Source organism: Heterodontus francisci, chromosome 6 (genome assembly GCF_036365525.1).
Source record: "Heterodontus francisci isolate sHetFra1 chromosome 6, sHetFra1.hap1, whole genome shotgun sequence".
Classification (NCBI taxonomy): domain Eukaryota; kingdom Metazoa; phylum Chordata; class Chondrichthyes; order Heterodontiformes; family Heterodontidae; genus Heterodontus; species Heterodontus francisci.
In genome coordinates this window covers 68,373,763-68,392,340 of record NC_090376.1, presented here as the reverse complement: position 1 = coordinate 68,392,340, position 18,578 = coordinate 68,373,763, and the positions used below count along the sequence as shown (strand labels likewise).

The window sequence follows — 18,578 nt, the reverse complement described above, 5'->3', positions numbered from 1 at the left end:
TTATTTTTAATTCATTTATGGGATGTGGGCATCGTTGGCCAGGCCAGCATTTATTGCCCATCCCTAATTGCCCTCGAGTAGGTGGTGGTGAGCTGCCTTCTTGAACATCTGCAGTCCATGTGGGGTAGGTACACCCACAGTGCTGTTGGGAAGGGAGTTTCAGGATTTTGACCCAGCGACAGTGAAGGAATGCCGATATAGTTCCAAGTCAGGATGGTGTGTGACTTGGAGGGGAACTTGCAGGTGATGGTGTTCCCATGCATTTGCTGCCCTTGACTTCTAGTTGGTAGAGATTGCAGGTTTGGAAGGTGCTGTCTAAGGAGCCTTGGTGCATTGCTGCAGTACATCTTGTAGATGGTACACACTGCTGCCACTGTGCGTCGGTGGTGGAGGGAGTGAATGTTTGTAGATGGGGTTCCAATCAAGCGGGCTGCTTTGTCCTGGATGGTGTCAAGCTTCTTGAGTGTTGTTGGAGCTGCACCCATCCAGGCAAGTGGAGAGTATTCCATCACACTCCTGACTTGTGCCTTGTAGATGGTGGACAGGCTTTGGGGAGTCAGGAGGTGAGTTACTCGCCACAGGATTCCTGGTCTCTGACCTGCTCTTGTAGCCACAGTATTTATATGGCTACTCCAGTTCAGTTGTGACTATTGGTGATGAGAATTTGGGTTGTGGTTACTGGTATCACATTTGGATGAGTTCTTCACATATAGTTGCCTCCTCAGTTCTCCTTGTCCTCCTGCTCCTCAGCTGCTTGCTATGCAGCTGCTGGTAAAGGTTTTGCCCTCATGTTGACAAGGTTGTATAGCATGCAGCAAACCACCTCAAATCTTGACACCTGTTCTGCCGAGTACTGCAGGACTCCTTCAGAGCGCTGCAAGCAGTTGTCTTCTCTATCACATTCCTTGTGGCAGCATGGTTTTCATTATCTGCATGCTGTGCACATGTATGTGGGTTGTGCACCGGAGTTATCAGCCATGTGGTCAGCGGCTAGCCCTTGTTGCCCAATAGCCACCCTTTGGTTTGCCGTTGACTCTAATTCAGTTGACGCTGTGGGCTGGCACAGAATGAAGGCAGTCATGAGTGTGGCTAGGATACCGGGCTTTGGCCTGCATAATTCGCTGCCTATGGTCACATAACCAGCTGAACATTGAGGGAGTGGAATCCTTTTTGGTTCCAATATATGACAGAGTTGACATGTGGCGCCTGGAAAGCGATCTACGTGCAGAGTGCTACCCTGCACAGCAGGGAAACCTGCAATTTTAGTGAAGAAGTATGCTCGCTTGCTTTACCTGCTTGTCTGTGGCAAGAGAGAATAAAATGTAGCAAGCTTTCTTTGAATAGAGAGCCTCAGTGACCTCCCTTACGCAACAGTGGACGACTAACTGCAACATGTTACAAATATCTCCAGCACCAGCCTGGAAAACGTCCGATGCATAAAAGTTCATTGCTAGAGTCATTGTAGATACTGGCAATGTGAACCTTGTCTTGCTAAGTTTGCATGTCCTTACTGAAGTACAGATGTTTCACATTGTTCCTCACTGAGATTCAGGTAGGAGAATTGCTCCCTGCATACCCTGGGTGCATAGATAGCCTCCTGTTGAGAGCCTTTGTCCCGCTGCTCCTCCTCCTCCTCCTTCCAGCAGCTTGTTGTGCTCTTTGTAGTGTCTGTTCATTCTCCAAGTTATGCTTTATACCAAGGGGAATAGCAACAAGTGCAACCATGTCATTTCGAGCAACTGGTTTATACAGAAGCCTTGAAGTCAGCAAAGTGTCCTTCTGCATCTGCCACACTATTACCTGCAGAATTTTGCAACTTGAAACATCTATAGAAACATCCCATTAAATAGTGCTGGTGAGGACATCCTTCTTGCTGCTGAACACTTGTCCAGCTGTCCAAGGTTAACAGAAGACGTTGGCTAGAGTTTTGCTCTCCAAAGTGGATGCTAATTGATGTCCTGATCTGCCTGGTCTGCATAAGTCCAGTGGACGTTCACTGCACGAGCACCTGCACTAATATAGATTCTAGTGTGATTTACCCATAAGTGTGCACGTGCATCGTGGACACAATTTTGGAGCTCAATGGGCACTCACAACACTCAAAAAAAAAAACGGGTACTAATGTGCCTTATCATTTGTGTGATATTTGTATTTCCCATATCAGTTTTCTTTGTAATTTCTTAATAAGACTATCAATTAGTCCTGACAGTTGTGGAGTCTAGGAACCTTACTGTGATTGTACAAATTCAAACTGTACAAATTCAAATTACACAATCTTTAAAACCACTAAAGGAAGAATTTCATCTTATCAGCCTTGGTCAAATTCGAACCCTGGTACTAGGATCAAAAGATGATGTTTCGAGACACTGTAGCTTCCTGTCCTTCAAGTAGAGTATATTAAGATTAATTTTACAAGGAATGTTTAGAATATCCTCCCATCACTTCCTGATTCCACATGTTAAATTCTGACTGTTATACTGACCATGTGTTGATCTATATTCAACAGTGGAAACATACAATCTGATCATGCACACATTTCATGAGATCTAAAACCCATTTCTACAGACCAAGTAAAATAAAATGTCACCATAAAAGACTTTCTATAAACTATATTACCTTAGTCATATGATTATCAGAGGATATTCAAAAATCCAGATGTGCATCCGAGTCACTATAACTAACATTTAAACAGTTTTTTCCCCCCCAGATTGGCAGTACAAGGGTAAACAAAATACTTCATTTTAATGTTATATCAATTAATACCAATGAACAGATTTGCCCATTGCAGTTTAAAATGAGGCTCGGTTGGGTGTCTGCTATTTTGTATTGTTAACAGCTGGTGTAAACAAATTGTTTCTATATCTTGAAAGAGAGTGGTTTATCTTGTGGGTTTGTTTCTTGGCATTTAAATAGTATGAAGCTATGAAGACTAAAATGTACCCGAAGTTCCTGTGCTTTATTGAATCTGTTGAATCAAAGGTGTCTGTATTTTTCATAAAAGCAAAATACTGCGGATGCTGGAAATCTGAAACAAAAACAAGAAATGCTGGAATCACTCAGCAGGTCTGGCAGCATCTGTGGGAAGAGAAGCAGAGTTAACGTTTCGGGTCACTGACCCGAAACGTTAACTCTGCTTCTCTTCCCACAGATGCTGCCAGACCTGCTGAGTGATTCCAGCATTTCTTGTATCTGTGTTTTTCAGTTGTATTATCAGTAAGCTTTGTGTATTCCTGGGAACCCAAACAAAATATTTTAATAGCAATCTCCTATGATGCTTTGAGACATCTTAAATCCTTGCATGAAATTAAGTTTTTCAAAATGGGGAGTTTTTAAAGTTGTTAAATTTTTGCATTTGAGGGTTTCCTACACTAACCATGATTCAATTCCAATCAACCCCTAAACCGACTGAGGTATGAGAAGGGATAATTCTTGTATGTATAAAAAGAAAACATTCACAAAGAATATTGTGCCTCCTCAGAAAATATTACTGAAATGGGCAATTAAGCCATTATGGACTTTCTGTCAGTAAATTTATACATCAAATATTTTTGATAAAATTAATTAAGAATTACTTTTTGCCTTATATTTCTACTTTATAATTAACACATTTTTAGTTGTATTAGTCTGATCTAGGTTTCATATTACGCCATTTCCAAAGAGAATGGTATTGTACAACTTTGATAATTCAGTAATCAAGTTACTGCAAGTGAAGCTGATTTTCAATTTTCAGGTTATATGCCTATCACACCTCCCTGACATAGTTCCAGCTTTGACTAAGTTAGAATGCAATTGCAACTGCTGGAGTACTCTGCTTATGGCTCTATTTCTAGGGTTGGAAGTATATCTGGTGTTCCAAAACTTCCTGAGGCCATTTGTTAAATGCAAGAAGCCCATGGGCAATAGAATTGATTTTACGAGTTGGTGATTGCCCATCTGAGCATGGACCAATGTATTATGGAGCTTTTGCATTGGCTGACTTAGAGCTTTGGAATATTTTCTTACAAGATTGGGGAACTCCAAATAGACAAGCCAGCCCAGCTGAGGGACAGTGTGCATAAGTGTAGGATTGGTGCCTAATCAGTATATATTGGAATTTCAGCACTTTAATTACCATAAAATATAATAGTGTTTCGTCAATTCTTCCTGGATAGTTATTTGTTGAAAAATAAATGCTGAATTTTAATGTTTTATCCTTCCACTATTCAGGTAATGTACTTTGTGCATTGAAATCATAAACATAGTCAGTAACTATGTATTTGAAACTCATTCTAACATTTCATTGTGCACTTGCAGGTATCCATCATTTTGCAGTAAAACAGCTGTTTCGTTAACAATTAGTATCTCCAACACAACTTGCTTCCAGAATAAATATTTCTATGGGGCGTCTTCAAATTGGGGGATATCTAAAATGATTACTTGTCCTGATATCAGTGACTATGTAACCTCAAATGAAGAATTTGCACTAAGGTGGTACAAGGTAAGGAATATCTTAATGTAGAAGGATTAATGCATGACATTGACCAGTTTACTGAGGAAATTACTGCATTACCTAAAATAATTTAGGCACATGTCAGGAGTGTGATGGAATACTCTCCACTGGCCTGGATGAGTGCAGCTCCAACAGCGCTTAAGCTCTACACCATCCAGGACAAAGCAGCCCACTGGATTGGCACCCCATCCACTGCCTTAAACATTCACTCCCTTCACCACTGGTGCACGATGACAGCAGCGTGTACCATCTACAAGATGCACTGCAGCAACTCGCTATGGTTTCTTTGGCAGCACTTTCCAAATCCACGACCTCTACCAACTCAGTAAAGGTGGAAGGCGTATGGGAGCACCATCACCTGCAAGTACCCTTCCAAGTCACACACCATCCTGACTTGAAACTATATTACTATCAAAATCCTGGAACCTCCCTTCCTAACAGCACTGTAGGTGCGACTGCAGCATTTCAAGGCCACCTTCTCAAGGCCAGTTAGGGATGGACAATAAATGCTGACCTTGCCAGAAATGCTCACATCCTGTGAACAAAAAAAAAAAAAAATAGAAGCATTCCTTTAGAGCTATGCTAAGGATATACTAAAACTAGATTGGGGCTAGAAAATTGCTCAGAGTTGTGCTCCACATATTCCCACTTTCTCGATAGCAGGCCCATATATGGGCTGACACATGCAAGTTTAAAAAAAAAATGTAAACAGTCTTTATTGTGTTTCTTACCATTTACCCTGATTGAACATTGGACATCAAGGCTGTTTGTTAAACTCTGGCATTAAAAACCAGAGGCATGAAAAGGATAGTGCTAACAAAACAGCTCTAAACATTGCTAATGGGAGTAATTTTTTCAATTTTTTAACTGTGTGGTCAGCTCTGAGGCAGTTGATCTGTCAATGCTTTTTCTGACGATTGAGGCAGCCTGTAGCATGGAAACAATCCTGAGATCTGAAAATCAGTCCAGTTTTCAGAGCATTCCTGCTGGAGGTGGACCCTGGTTCAAAACTCCAGACTCATGTTTAAAGCTGTCCTACAGCTAATTCTTAAAATACAGATTTGTTATTTCATGGTCATTAAAGGATGTGGTTGAAATAATTTTATCCGTGTGCGATGTGTGTTTTGTGTTGTGCAACCTGCTACCCATGGTAGTTGGCAAAAGTGGGCTAAAGCTTGAAAGTCACCACATCGTATATGGCAGTAACCAGTTTTGCTTCCAAATTTCTTGATAACATTGTTTCTGAGGTCTCAACTTTGCAGAATTGACCCTGAAATTTATCATCAAACATTTGATCATTTTAGCAATTTAAGGGGTCTGTTCAGTCTCTTCCTCCTTTGCATGTTTTTCCTGATTCAAGTTACACTGGGTTATGGATGCCTGCAGACCTTTAGCACCTTCCCCAAAAGATCATGTCCCACATGTGAATCTTTATAGTAAGTATTGCAAGTGGGTGGTGTGGAGTTTGGGGAAAAGGGAAATTGTAGCCAACTCCAGTCTGGTTCTCAGTTGAGATTCAGATGCATGTATTTTCCGGCAGGGTTTACAAGATTATTTGGATCCCTGGCTGATTATTTTTCCCTTTCCAAACCAGGGTATGAAAGTCAACTGTAGCAACTTTGCAGCCTAATTAAGTCAACACATACCTGGGTTCAGACTGAAATCATGATGCATTAGACAGATACCTGGGCAGTTGTCATATCTAGCATTAATTTTACATTCCATTTTTGAAATGGAGAGTCCTTGTATTTTCAGGAACTTTTTTTTTAAAAAGAGGGTTTTGTGTAATTATTTTTAAAGATTATGTTGACCTGTAAAAAAATAAATAAATTCTGCATTTGCAATCGCTAGCCCATTAAATTATAGCATAGGTTGCTAACAGATATGCAAACAATACTTGGCCCAATTTTTGACCCCGTTTGAGGGGGTACTGGTGGTAGTGAGCTAAAACCATGATGCACTACTTGCTGTCTCCTTCCAGTCAACATCTGGCCCTCAAAATTTTGGAGATGGCCAAAAATAAATGACCAGTGCTCCTGATCAAAACAAGCAAGAGCCTACTTGAATATGCCAATTAGAGTCCGACACTATCTGTAGGACCCCGATGAAATTATGGTGTTCTGTGAACAAAACATAAATAGGAGCAGGAGTTAAGTCATTTGGCCCTTTGAGCCTGCCTTGCCATTCAATAAGATCATGGCTGATCATCTATCTCAACTCCACCTTTCCACACTATCCCCATATCTCTTAATTCCCTTAGTATCCAATTCCACTGGGTGGAATGTGGGTTCTGTTTATCATCATCTGCTGGAGCTGCTTTGAAAACTTTGCAGGAATGATTTTTATGGTGCTCCATGGAAGGAGCATGAATGCTCTTCCTGGCTCTGTGAAATTCTTCTTACCTGTTGCCAGTCCTTTGGCGCCTCCACCACCACCCCCCCCCCCCCCCCCCCAACCTCCCCAGGATTGCCTTTTCCCCCTTCACCCCCACACCTTTCTAAGGGCTACTTTTGCCTTGGTTGCATGACTTTCTTGCCACTCTGGTAAGCTGTGTGCCAGCACTTAGCAGCTGTCTGCAAATGTTCTGATGAAGTGCAGCCGTGAAACAGGTTTGGGCCTCAATGCTGCTGTGATTGCTGTACCCATTGCCAAAAATGCAAATCAGCCTAGATAGCAAGTGATAGACTGAATTTGGTAATTCTGCTAACTTACAGTTTAAAATTCCTAAATAGCCTGTATTTTGAGTACGTATCACTGAATGACAGGAGTGTTTCATGAACTAATAAGAGGTTAAATCAGATGAGAGTGAAGGGAAGAATGTTCTGACTGACCTGCAGCTGGTGCATCTCTTCCTACTTCCCCACCTCTGACATCTTTTAATGACCCTTTGCCTATGAGCTCCAAGGCTACCTTGGGGTGAGAGAGTCCAGGTTTGTGGTGTGTATTTATTTGTGGCCAATCTTTCTCTGTTGGCTATTTTCCCTTTTACAATGGATGAAAAAAGTGGGAGTGACTTCTAGTTGCTGTGAAATGTAGTCAAGCATAAGTAATGACATGTAGCCCACAATGGGTGTGATGTTGGAAGCATGAGGTGAACTATTGCATACCATGGGCTGAATTTTATAGGAACAGGAGTAGGCCATTCAGCCCTTCGAGCCTGATCTGCCATTCTAGATCATGGCCAATTGTCTACCTCAATGCCATATTCCTGCACTATCCCCATATCCCTTGATGTCATTAGCAACTAGAAATCTATCATTCTCTGTCTTGAATTTACTCAGTGACTGAGCTTCCAACACCCTCTGGGGCAGAAAATTATAAAGATTCAGCACCCTCTGAGCGAAGAGGTTCCTCCTCGTCTCCCTGGAGACGGGGGTGGGGGGGCGGATGATTGGCCACAGAACTATGTTGGGGGGGTGGTGGTGGTGGAGGCAGAGGGCCCGTCGCCTTCTGTTGCACTACAATTTAGTCAGGGGTGGGATAGGCCGAAGATGGCCTTCCTGCCCAGAGGCCACTTGAGGCCCTGAAGAGGCTGACTCACAGTCACTTAAGGGCCTCTTCTACCCACTGCTGACATTAAGCCGGGTTCCTCTGCCATGCGGGGAGGTGACTCAGTAAAAGGTGGTGACCTCTCTACTGGCATGGAGGAGGGGGCACTCCTCAGTGGGCAATCTGTGCCCACAGAGGGCCCCTACCGGGCAATCAACCTACCTCCCTTGACGCCACCCCACTTCCCCACCCGGGCTGCCGGACTGGCCCTCTGATTGGCCAGCAGCTCTTGGAGGCGGGAACCTCGTCCCTTTTAAAGGGAGCTGGATCCCGGCGCTGGGCTTTTAATTGCCCAGGCGTCATATGATCGCGCCAAGGGACACCAAATGGGCGGGCCAGGGCTCCCCTTTTTGATCTGGCACTGCGAGCCCTGCCAGCTCCACACAATTCAGCCCCATGTGATGATGTCAATGGAATGAATGTACATAAAGTGATTGAGGGAATACTTGTAGGGCATGTTGTCTGGGTGGATGTGTCAGCAGTAAACAACCCTGGAAGCATTGGTAGTGAACTGTTGAAGCATTTTAATACAGTAAGGGAAATTGAAGTTTGCTGTATTTTTGGAAAGTGCAGTTGGCCCTTTTTACCTTGGCAGAGCTGGCAAAGTCATGAAACTTCCTCTTGCACCATGTTGTCCATGGAATTGGAAGTGAGTACCGTGGCCACCTGCTGCCCCGGGGCAACATTATTTGGCTAAATTATCGGCTTCCTCCCTGCGTACTTTGGGGGCAAAAGCAATTTCACTGCCTTATCTTTTCACCTGTGTGCTCTCATTTGTCCTACAGATATATCAGACATCAGCTGAAGTTCTTTCAGAGAAAGTGTAATTTATAATTTTTGGTGTGTTATTGTTTAAATTCTGTAGTAATTTGCCAATATTCACCCTAACAATAGCAAATATCCAATGAATGGAGTTGAGCACTGACCCCTAGATCAGCAACAGGCAGGTACAAATCTAGCTCTGCCATTTTTCTATTCTGTTTTTTGTCGGAGCAGAAAATCTAGGCTACTGGATCCTTGGCTCTATAATAGTAATTGTATTTAATTTTGTTTTCAGAATTGTGTGCCTATTTCATATGGAGGAAAATACAGCTACTATAAAGGTGAACAGCGACTTACAGTAAAAAATGTGGAGGCATCTGATGCAGGAATCTATGTCTGCGAACTCCAGTTTATGCGTAATGGTTTACAGTATAAAACGACAAGATCCATTGACTTTTATGTTAAAGGTAAGTTTGTTGTGTTCCAGCAAGACAACAGTACACGTTTTTAGCGTCATATAGCACAGAAACAGGCCCTTCTGTGCCGGCCACCAAGCAGCTATCTATTCTAATCCCATTTTCCAGCACTTCGCCCGTAGCCTTGTATGCTATGGCATTTCAAGTGCACATCTAAATACTTGTTAAATGTTGTGAGGGTTCCTGCCTCTACCACCTCTTCAGGCAGCGCGTTCCAGATTCCAACCACCCTCTAGGTGAAATTTTTTTTCCTCAAATCCCTTCTAAACCTCCTGACCGTTACCTTAAATCTATGCCCCCTGGTTATTGACCCCTCAGCTAAGGGAAACCATTTCTTCCTATCTAACCTATCAATGCCCTGCATAATTTTGTATACCTCAATCATATCTCCCCTCAGCCTTCTCTGCTCTAAGGAAAACAACCCTATCCTTTTCAGTCTGTCTTCATAGCTGAAATGCTCCAGCTGAGGCAACATCCTGGTGAATCTCCTCTGCACCCTCTCCAGTGCAATCACATCCTTCCTATAGTGTGGTGTCCAGAACTGTGCACAGTACTCCAGCTGTGGCCTAACTAGCATTTTGTACAACTCCATCATAACCTCTCTGCTCTCATATTCTGCTAGTATCCCATATGCCTTCCAAACCACCATATCGACCTGTGCTGCTGCCTTCAGTGATCTATGGACAAGTACACCAAGGTCCTGCTGACCCTCTGTACTTCCAAGGGTCCTACCATCCATTGTATATTCCCTCGCCTTGTTAGACCTCCCAAAATGCCTCACCTCACACTTCTCAGGATTAAATTCCAATTGCCACAGCTCCGCCCATCTTACCAGCCCATCTATATCATCCTGTAATCTAAGGCTTTCCTCCTCACTATTTACGACACCACCAGTTTTCGTGTCATCTGCGAACTTACTGATCATACCTCCTGTATTCATGTCTAAATCATTAATGTACTCTACAAACAGCAAGGGACCCAGCACCGATCCCTGTAGTACACCACTGGTCACAGGCTTTCACTCACAAAAACAACCCTCAACCATTACCCTCTGCCTTCTGCTACTAAGCCAATTTTGGATCCAATTTACCCTGGATCCCATGGGCTCTTACCTTCTTAACCATTCTCCCATGAGGGACCTTATCAAATTTCTTACTGAAGTCCATGCAGCCTACATCAATTGCTTTACCCTCATCTGCACATCTAGTCACCATCTCAAAAAATGCAATCAAGTTAGTTCGACACGATCTCCCCCTGACAAAGCCATGCTAACTATCCCTGATTAATCCCTGCCTCTCCAAGTGGAGATGAATCCACTCAGAATTTTTTCCAATAGTTTACCAACCACTGATGTTAGACTCACCGGCCTGTAATTACCTTGGAAGAACTATGTAGAATTTCGAAGTGAAAATTCTGTAGTATAATTGGTTGTAAAAATGCAGCCTGTAAACTTCCAAATTGTTTTTTTTTTTAAAAGGCTTCTATAATGTCTATCATGAGAAATGTTTTCTGATAGAATGCAGATTGATTGCTTTCAAAGAAAATCATTAACATTAACCAGACAAAATAACCACAGTAACTTGTTACATCATTTCTGTATGGCTGTCAAATGCAGCAGTATGAGACACTTTTTAATATTAATGAGAAAAGCCTCTGTGCTGTCCACTTCCATGCTCAAATCATCCAAATGCTCTTAGGGCGGTATTTTATACTCTCCCCTATGGTGAGTTTGGAGGCGGGGAGTGCATTTAATTGGGCGGGATGGTGGCAGGTGGGCACCCTGCTACCTTCCAGCCTCAACCCCAATTAAGTCCCGTGGATGGCCTTCCTACCCTGCCGCCAATTGAGGCCCTTAAGTGGGCAATTAAGGGCCTCTTTTCACCCACGCTGGTATTAATCCAGCGGTGGGTGGAGCTCCCTGTCGCTTCCTTAAAATTTCCCCCTAATGTGCTTTTAAAATTTCTGTGCCTAAAAATTACTGTAAAGGCAACAGCTAGAACCAGTATTTGTTTTTTCTAGTTGACAAGATTAGACACTTGAAAATTTCATTTTTTAACATTTAGGATTACAAATTATTGTTAAGCTAGAAAAAAAATCTTGCTATATTTTTCCCACCCTGTTTTTTAAAAAAAGGAACACTCTGATCTCTTTCCTTGCTCGTGTAGGTCCTGACAAAGTTAATGGATTAAACGCATAATTGTTAAAAAAAAATCTGATGAATAAATGTATAAAGGGTTAAACATTGGAATGTACTGAGATTATTGAGTTCAGAAGATTAGTTGTTTAAAGGATAACACTACCGAGTGGAATAACTTTGTTTTTCATTACCAGTTCATGACTTTCTGACAGATTGAATATAGTATCACAGACCAATAATGAAAGGTACACCTTAGAATACTTAACCATACACTATACCAGTAAAAAAAATTGTAAACAATTGCATTTTTAACTTTTTTCTTCAATGTGCTTAATGTCAGTTAAAAATAATTTTCCCAAAATATCTTGCTGTATTACTTTGCTCATAGACTGTATATTTTTATTTTCATAGGCTGTAAAGCTAGTGTTGGCCCACAAATTGTACATCCAAAAAATGGGACAATTGAAATAGAACCTGGTAAGTTTTTTTCTATGAAATGGAGAAGGCTACTTTTGCCTCACTTTGATTATCCGTTCCTGATCTGGCTCCTTCCTAATGCTGTTTATCCCATTCTTTGCAAAAGACTGGATTGCAAAGTTATTGTAGGTATAAATTATAGCAGGTCACAAATTGAACAATGGGCCATTTTATTTTTAAGGCATATCCCAGAAACAACATCATAAGTTTCTCACCTCATTGAGCCGGTTGAAAAATTTCCATTCGACATGTAGCAGTGCATGAATTAAATTTTGCAGATATGTTGTATTCTGAGTCCTAGTTAAAGAATTGTTTTCAGATGTTTAATTCTTTTCTGGAGGGTGTAAATATTATTTGGGCTCTAAACACTATGGAGTTCAAAAGAGAATTTATTTTCAGGGTAAATATAGAAGGAAATAGCATTGGAGGAGGAGAAGAGGACATGGGTGTGGTGAGAGATACAAAGAAGTGGTGGAGATAACCTTGGTAGTTAATTGAAACCACAGGAGTGGAGAGACCATGAGCAAGGTTGAGAAATGACTGTGAATAGATGTAGAGGGGTTGATGTGGAAGGAGAATTTTAGAGCGGAGAGGAGGATGATAAATTAACAGGAGAGAGTACAAAGGAATCTGAAATGGCCATTTAAATTATTGAGAATGAGGAGTTGCTCAGTGCAGAGGTTGAGAAAAGAAAAAGGAAAATGGGCTGGATGGAGCTAGCTAGTAATGTTGGGAGCTTGGTAAGGATGGACCAGGATTTATGAAACCTTTTACATCCTTTTTTATATTGGATATTCTGGGACTTGTCGCAGCCAATTCTAACTGGCGTGTGGATTTCAGTGTCAATCAATTGACCCCTGTACCATCATTCTATCTGATTGAATATTGCTAAGGTTGTCTACCTAATGCAGATCCAGAGAGTGTTGCAAATGTATGAGGGTGGGTTCATTCCTTCTTGCTCTCAACATTGGCAATGCTGGGGCTGTCCTTGCCTTGTGTAGAGCCCTTCTTTCATTGTTTGAAGTCCACAAATATTCTACATATAGGTTGAGCAGTTAAAGCATGAGGTTTTATTCTGCCTTTGTTGGTCAGTTCTATATTATCGTTAAATAAACCATGGGCTGAATTTTACCAGCCCCTCGATGCCATGGGTCACAGTGGAGGGGCCCATAAAATTCTGCGGGGAGAGGCCCATCTCGACTCCCGACGTCGAGAAATGTCCGCCACATCTTACTGGTGGTGGGGGGGACCTCAGTGCACCAGCCCCCCTCCCCCCCTCCCCGGCCGCCAAGCGGTGGGGCCTTCATCTAAATATTTAAATAAACATAAATAAAACCTTACCTGCTGGTGGCGGCTGTCCCACACCATTTTTACAGCCGCCGATCACAACCCACGCACTGTTGGAACTCCGTATGTAGTTCCGAGGTGAGAAACTGGTGGGGAGGGGGGAGGAATAAAATTTTCAGGGCGGGGGGTGAGGGAGAAGCGGGGAAAACGTATTTTTATTGGCTGTGGGAATGGTGGGAAGAGGTTGAAGGGCAAAAGTGAAGAGGTTGGGGTCAGGGGAAAGTTGGGGTTGTGAATAATGATCATGTTCATTTTGCCCCGAAAACAAACATTGAGAGGTTGGGTTTGAAAGGGCCTCCATCATTTATTGCAATTTGTACACCAAATGCACCAAAATATTACTTTAAAAATTACAATTGCTTCAAAGGGCTTACAGCTCTTTAAAAATAGTGCTGCCGCATTGGCGCCGGATGCCGTTGTCGGGGATGCAGCGGGCTCCCCCTCTACATCACCGGGAGCGGCCACTCCGCCCCTTCCATTTAATTGACCCCCCGCGTGTATTGTCGTCGGGGCTTTGTGGCGGAACCTCCGTGTCAGAAAGCTGCCACTTTCACAGCCGCTGCTGCGGAGCAAGGCGTGCTGAAAAAATTCAGCCCTATGACTCACTTCCTGAGGTTTAATGGCTGTATTGTAGGACTGGCTGGATCTAGACTTTGTATGTTGAGAAAAATTCTGGGCTGACTTCTCAAAAGTCTTTTCTATGTACGGTAACACCATCAATGTGCACTTTTCTTTAGAGAATGCTTTGTGATAGTCGTAGCAAGTTGATACTGGTGCTTCTTCCTTTCCTGTATCCGGATTGAACTGAGTTGAAGAAGTTAATGCCTTTGAGATAACATTAGCAGGTGCTCTGCAATGCCTCTTCCAATCGCTTTCCCAGCAGCTCGGCAAGCTGATATAAGAACAAAGAACAAAGAACAAAGATAATTACAGCACAGGAACAGGCCCTTCGGCCCTCCAAGCCTGCGCCGATCCAGATCCTCTCTCTAAACATGTCGCCTATTTTCTAAGCTTCTGTATCTCTTTTCTTCCTGCCCATTCATGTATCTGTCTAGATACATCTTAAAAGACTCCATCGTGCCCGCATCTACCACCTCCGCTGGCAATGCGTTCCAGGTGCCCACCACCCTCTGCGTAAAGAACTTTCCACGCATATCCCCCCTAAACTTTTCCCCTTTCACTTTGAACTCGTGTCCTCTAGTAATTGAAACCCCCACTCTGGGAAAAAGCTTCTTGCTATCCACCCTGTCTATACCTCTCATGATTTTGTACACCTCAATCAGGTCCCCCCTCAACCTCCGTCTTTCTAATGAAAATAATCCTAATCTACTCAACCTCTCTTCATAGCTAGCGCCCTCCATACCAGGCAACATCCTGGTGAACCTCCTCTGCACCCTTTCCAAAGCATCCACATCCTTTTGATAATGTGGCGACCAGAACTGTACGCAGTATTCCAAATGTGGCCGAACCAAAGTCCTATACAACTGTAACATGACCTGCCAACTCTTGTACTCAATGCCCCGTCCGATGAAGGAAAGCATGCCGTATGCCTTCTTGACCACTCTATTTACCTGCGTTGCCACCTTCAGGGAACAGTGGACCTGAACACCCAAATCTCTCTGGACATCAATTTTCCCCAGGACTTTTCCATTTACTGTATAGTTCACTCTTGAATTGGATCTTCCAAAATGCATCACCTCGCATTTGCCCTGATTGAACTCCATCTGCCATTTCTCTGCCCAACTCTCCAATCTATCTATATTCTGCTGTATTCTCTGACAGTCCCCTTCACTATCTGCTACTCCACCAATCTTAGTGTCGTCTGCAAATTTGCTAATCAGTCCACCTATACTTTCCTCCAAATCATTAATGTATATCACAAACAACAGTGGTCCCAGCACGGATCCCTGTGGAACACCACTGGTCACACGTCTCCATTTTGAGAAACTCCCTTCCACTGCTACTCTCTGTCTCCTGTTGCCCAGCCAGTTCTTTATCCATCTAGCTAGTACACCTTGGACCCCAAGCGCCTTCACTTTCTCCATCAGCCTGCCATGGGGAACCTTATCAAACGCCTTACTGAAGTCCATGTATATGACATCGACAGCCCTTCCCTCATCAATCAACTTTGTCACTTCCTCAAAGAATTCTATTAAGTTGGTAAGACATGACCTTCCCTGCACAAAACCATGTTGCCTATCACTGATGAGCCCATTTTCTTCCAAATGGGAATAGATCCTATCCCTCAGTATCTTCTCCAGCAGCTTCCCTACCACTGACGTCAGGCTCACCGGTCTATAATTACCTGGATTATCCCTGCTACCCTTCTTAAACAAGGGGACAACATTAGCAATTCTCCAGTCCTCCGGGACCTCACCCGTGTTTAAGGATGCTGCAAAGATATCTGTTAAGGCCCCAGCTATTTCCTCTCTCGCTTCCCTCAGTAACCTGGGATAGATCCCATCCGGACCTGGGGACTTGTCCACCTTAATGCCCTTTAGAATACCCAACACTTCCTCCCTCGTTATGCCGACTTGACCTAGAGTAATCAAACATCTGTTCCTAACCTCAACATCCGTCATGTCCCTCTCCTCGGTGAATACCGATGCAAAGTACTCGTTTAGAATCTCACCCATTTTCTCTGAGTCCAAGCATAACATTCCTCCTTTGTCCTTTAGTGGGCCAATCCTTTCTCTAGTTACCCTCTTTCTCCTTATATATGAATAAAAGGCTTTAGGATTTTCCTTAACCCTGTTTGCTAAAGATATTTCATGACCCCTTTTAGCCCTCTTAATTCCTCGTTTCAGATTGGTCCTACATTCCCGATATTCTTTCAAAGCTTCGTCTTTCATCAGCCGCCTAGACCTTATGTATGCTTCCTTTTTCCTCTTAGCTAGTCTCACAATTTCACCTGTCATCCATGGTTCCCTAATCTTGCCATTTCTATCCCTCATTTTCACAGGAACATGTCTCTCCTGCACGCTAATCAACCTCTCTTTAAAAGCCTCCCACATATCACATGTGGATTTACCTTCAAACAGCTGCTCCCAATCTACATTTCCCAGCTCCTGCCGAATTGTGGTATAGTTGGCCTTCCCCAATTTAGCACTCTTCCTTTAGGACCACTCTCGTCTTTGTCCATGAGTATTTTAAAGCTTACGGAATTGTGATCACTATTCCCAAAGTAGTCCCCTACTGAAACTTCAACAACCTGGCCGGGCTCATTCCCCAACACCAGGTCCAGTATGGCCCCTTCCCGAGTTGGACTATTTACATACTGCTCTAGAAAACCCTCCTGGATGCTCCTTACAAATTCTGCTCCATCTGGACCTCTAACATTAAGCGAATCCCAGTCAATGTTGGGAAAATTAAAATCTCCTATCACCACCACCCTGTTGCTCCTACATCTTTCCATAATCTGTTTACATATTTGTACCTCTATCTCACGCTCGCTGTTGGGAGGCCTGTAGTACAGCCCCAACATTGTTACCGCACCCTTCCTATTTCTGAGTTCTGTCCATATTGCCTCACTGCTCGAGTCCTCCATAGTGCCCTCCTTCAGCACAGCTGTGATATCCTCTTTGACCAGTAATGCAACTCCTCCACCCCTTTTACCTCCCTCTCTATCCCGCCTGAAGCATCGATATCCTGGGATATTTAGTTGCCAATCATGCCCTTCCCTCAACCAAGTCTCAGTAATAGCAATAACATCATACTCCCAGGTACTAATCCAAGCCCTAAGTTCATCTGCCTTACCAACTACACTTCTTGCATTAAAGCAAATGCACCTCAGACCACCAGTCCCTTTATATTCATCATCTGCTCCCTGCCTGCTCTTCCCCTTAGTCACACTGACTTCATTATCTAGTTTCTTACAGGCTTTTGTTACTACCTCCTCACTGTCAACTGACCTCAAAAGGTTCCCATCCCCCTGCCACATTAGTTTAAACCCTCCCCAACAGCGTTAGCAAAAGCACCTCCAAGGACATTGGTTCCAGTCCGGCCCAGGTGTAGACCGTCCAATTTGTAATAGTCCCACCTCCCCCAGAACCGGTCCCAATGTCCCAAAAATCTGAACCCCTCCTTCCTGCACCATCTCTCAAGCCACGCATTCATCCTGACTATTCTTTCATTTTTACTCTGACTATCACGTGGCACTGGTAGTCTTTTGGGCCTCCTTATCTCGAGAGACAATGGATACGCGCCTGGAGGTGGTCAGTGGTTTGTGAAGCAGCGCCTGGAGTGGCTATAAAGGCCAATTCTGGAGTGACAGGCTCTTCCACAGGTGCTGCAGAGAAATTTGTTTGTTGGGGCTGTTGCACAGTTGGCTCTCCCCTTGCGCCTCTGTCTTTTTTCCTGCCAACTACTAAGTCTCTTCGACTCGCCACAATTTAGCCCTGTCTTTATGGCTGCCCGCCAGCTCTGGCGAATGCTGGCAACTGACTCCCACGACTTGTGATCAATGTCACACGATTTCATGTCGCGTTTGCAGACGTCTTTATAACGGAGACATGGACGGCCGGTGGGTCTGATACCAGTGGCGAGCTCGCTGTACAATGTGTCTTTGGGGATCCTGCCATCTTCCATGCGGCTCACATGGCCAAGCCATCTCAAGCGCCGCTGACTCAGTAGTGTGTATAAGCTGGGGGTGTTGGCCGCTTCAAGGACTTCTGTGTTGGAGATATAGTCCTGCCACCTGATGCCAAGTATTCTCCGAAGGCAGCGAAGATGGAATGAATTGAGACGTCGCTCTTGGCTGGCATACGTTGTCCAGGTCTCGCTGCCGTAGAGCAAGGTACTGAGGACACAGGCCTGATACACTCGGACTTTTGTGTTCCGTGTCAGTGCGCCATTTTCCCACACTCTCTTGGCCAGTCTGGACATAGCAGTGGAAGCCTTACCCATGCGCTTGTTGATTTCTGCATCTAGAGACAGGTTACTGGTGATAGTTGAGCCTAGGTAGGTGAACTCTTGAACCACTTCCAGAGCGTGGTCGCCAATATTGATGGATGGAGCATTTCTGACATCCTGCCCCATGATGTTCGTTTTCTTGAGGCTGATGGTTAGGCCAAATTCATTGCAGGCAGACGCAAACCTGTCGATGAGACTCTGCAGGCATTCTTCAGTGTGAGATGTTAAAGCAGCATCGTCAGCAAAGAGGAGTTCTCTGATGAGGACTTTCCGTACTTTGGACTTCGCTCTTAGACGGGCAAGGTTGAACAACCTGCCCCCTGATCTTGTGTGGAGGAAAATTCCTTCTTCAGAGGATTTGAACGCATGTGAAAGCAGCAGGGAGAAGAAAATCCCAAAAAGTGTGGGTGCGAGAACACAGCCCTGTTTC

At 43.8% G+C, this 18,578-nt stretch overlaps 1 protein-coding gene across 4 annotated transcripts in view; it reads left to right on the top strand.

The window, feature by feature from the left end:
- The window catches only part of LOC137371367 (interleukin-1 receptor type 1-like), a 58,372-nt gene that overhangs the window by 22,397 nt on the left and 17,397 nt on the right, over positions 1-18,578 (top strand). For all 4 annotated transcript variants that reach the window (XM_068033848.1, XM_068033845.1, XM_068033843.1 and 1 more), the window contains 3 exons: positions 4,294-4,477; positions 9,096-9,267; positions 11,825-11,890. In XM_068033848.1, coding sequence (XP_067889949.1) covers positions 4,294-4,477; positions 9,096-9,267; positions 11,825-11,890 — 422 coding nt within the window. The remainder of the gene's footprint in view (positions 1-4,293; positions 4,478-9,095; positions 9,268-11,824; positions 11,891-18,578) is intronic.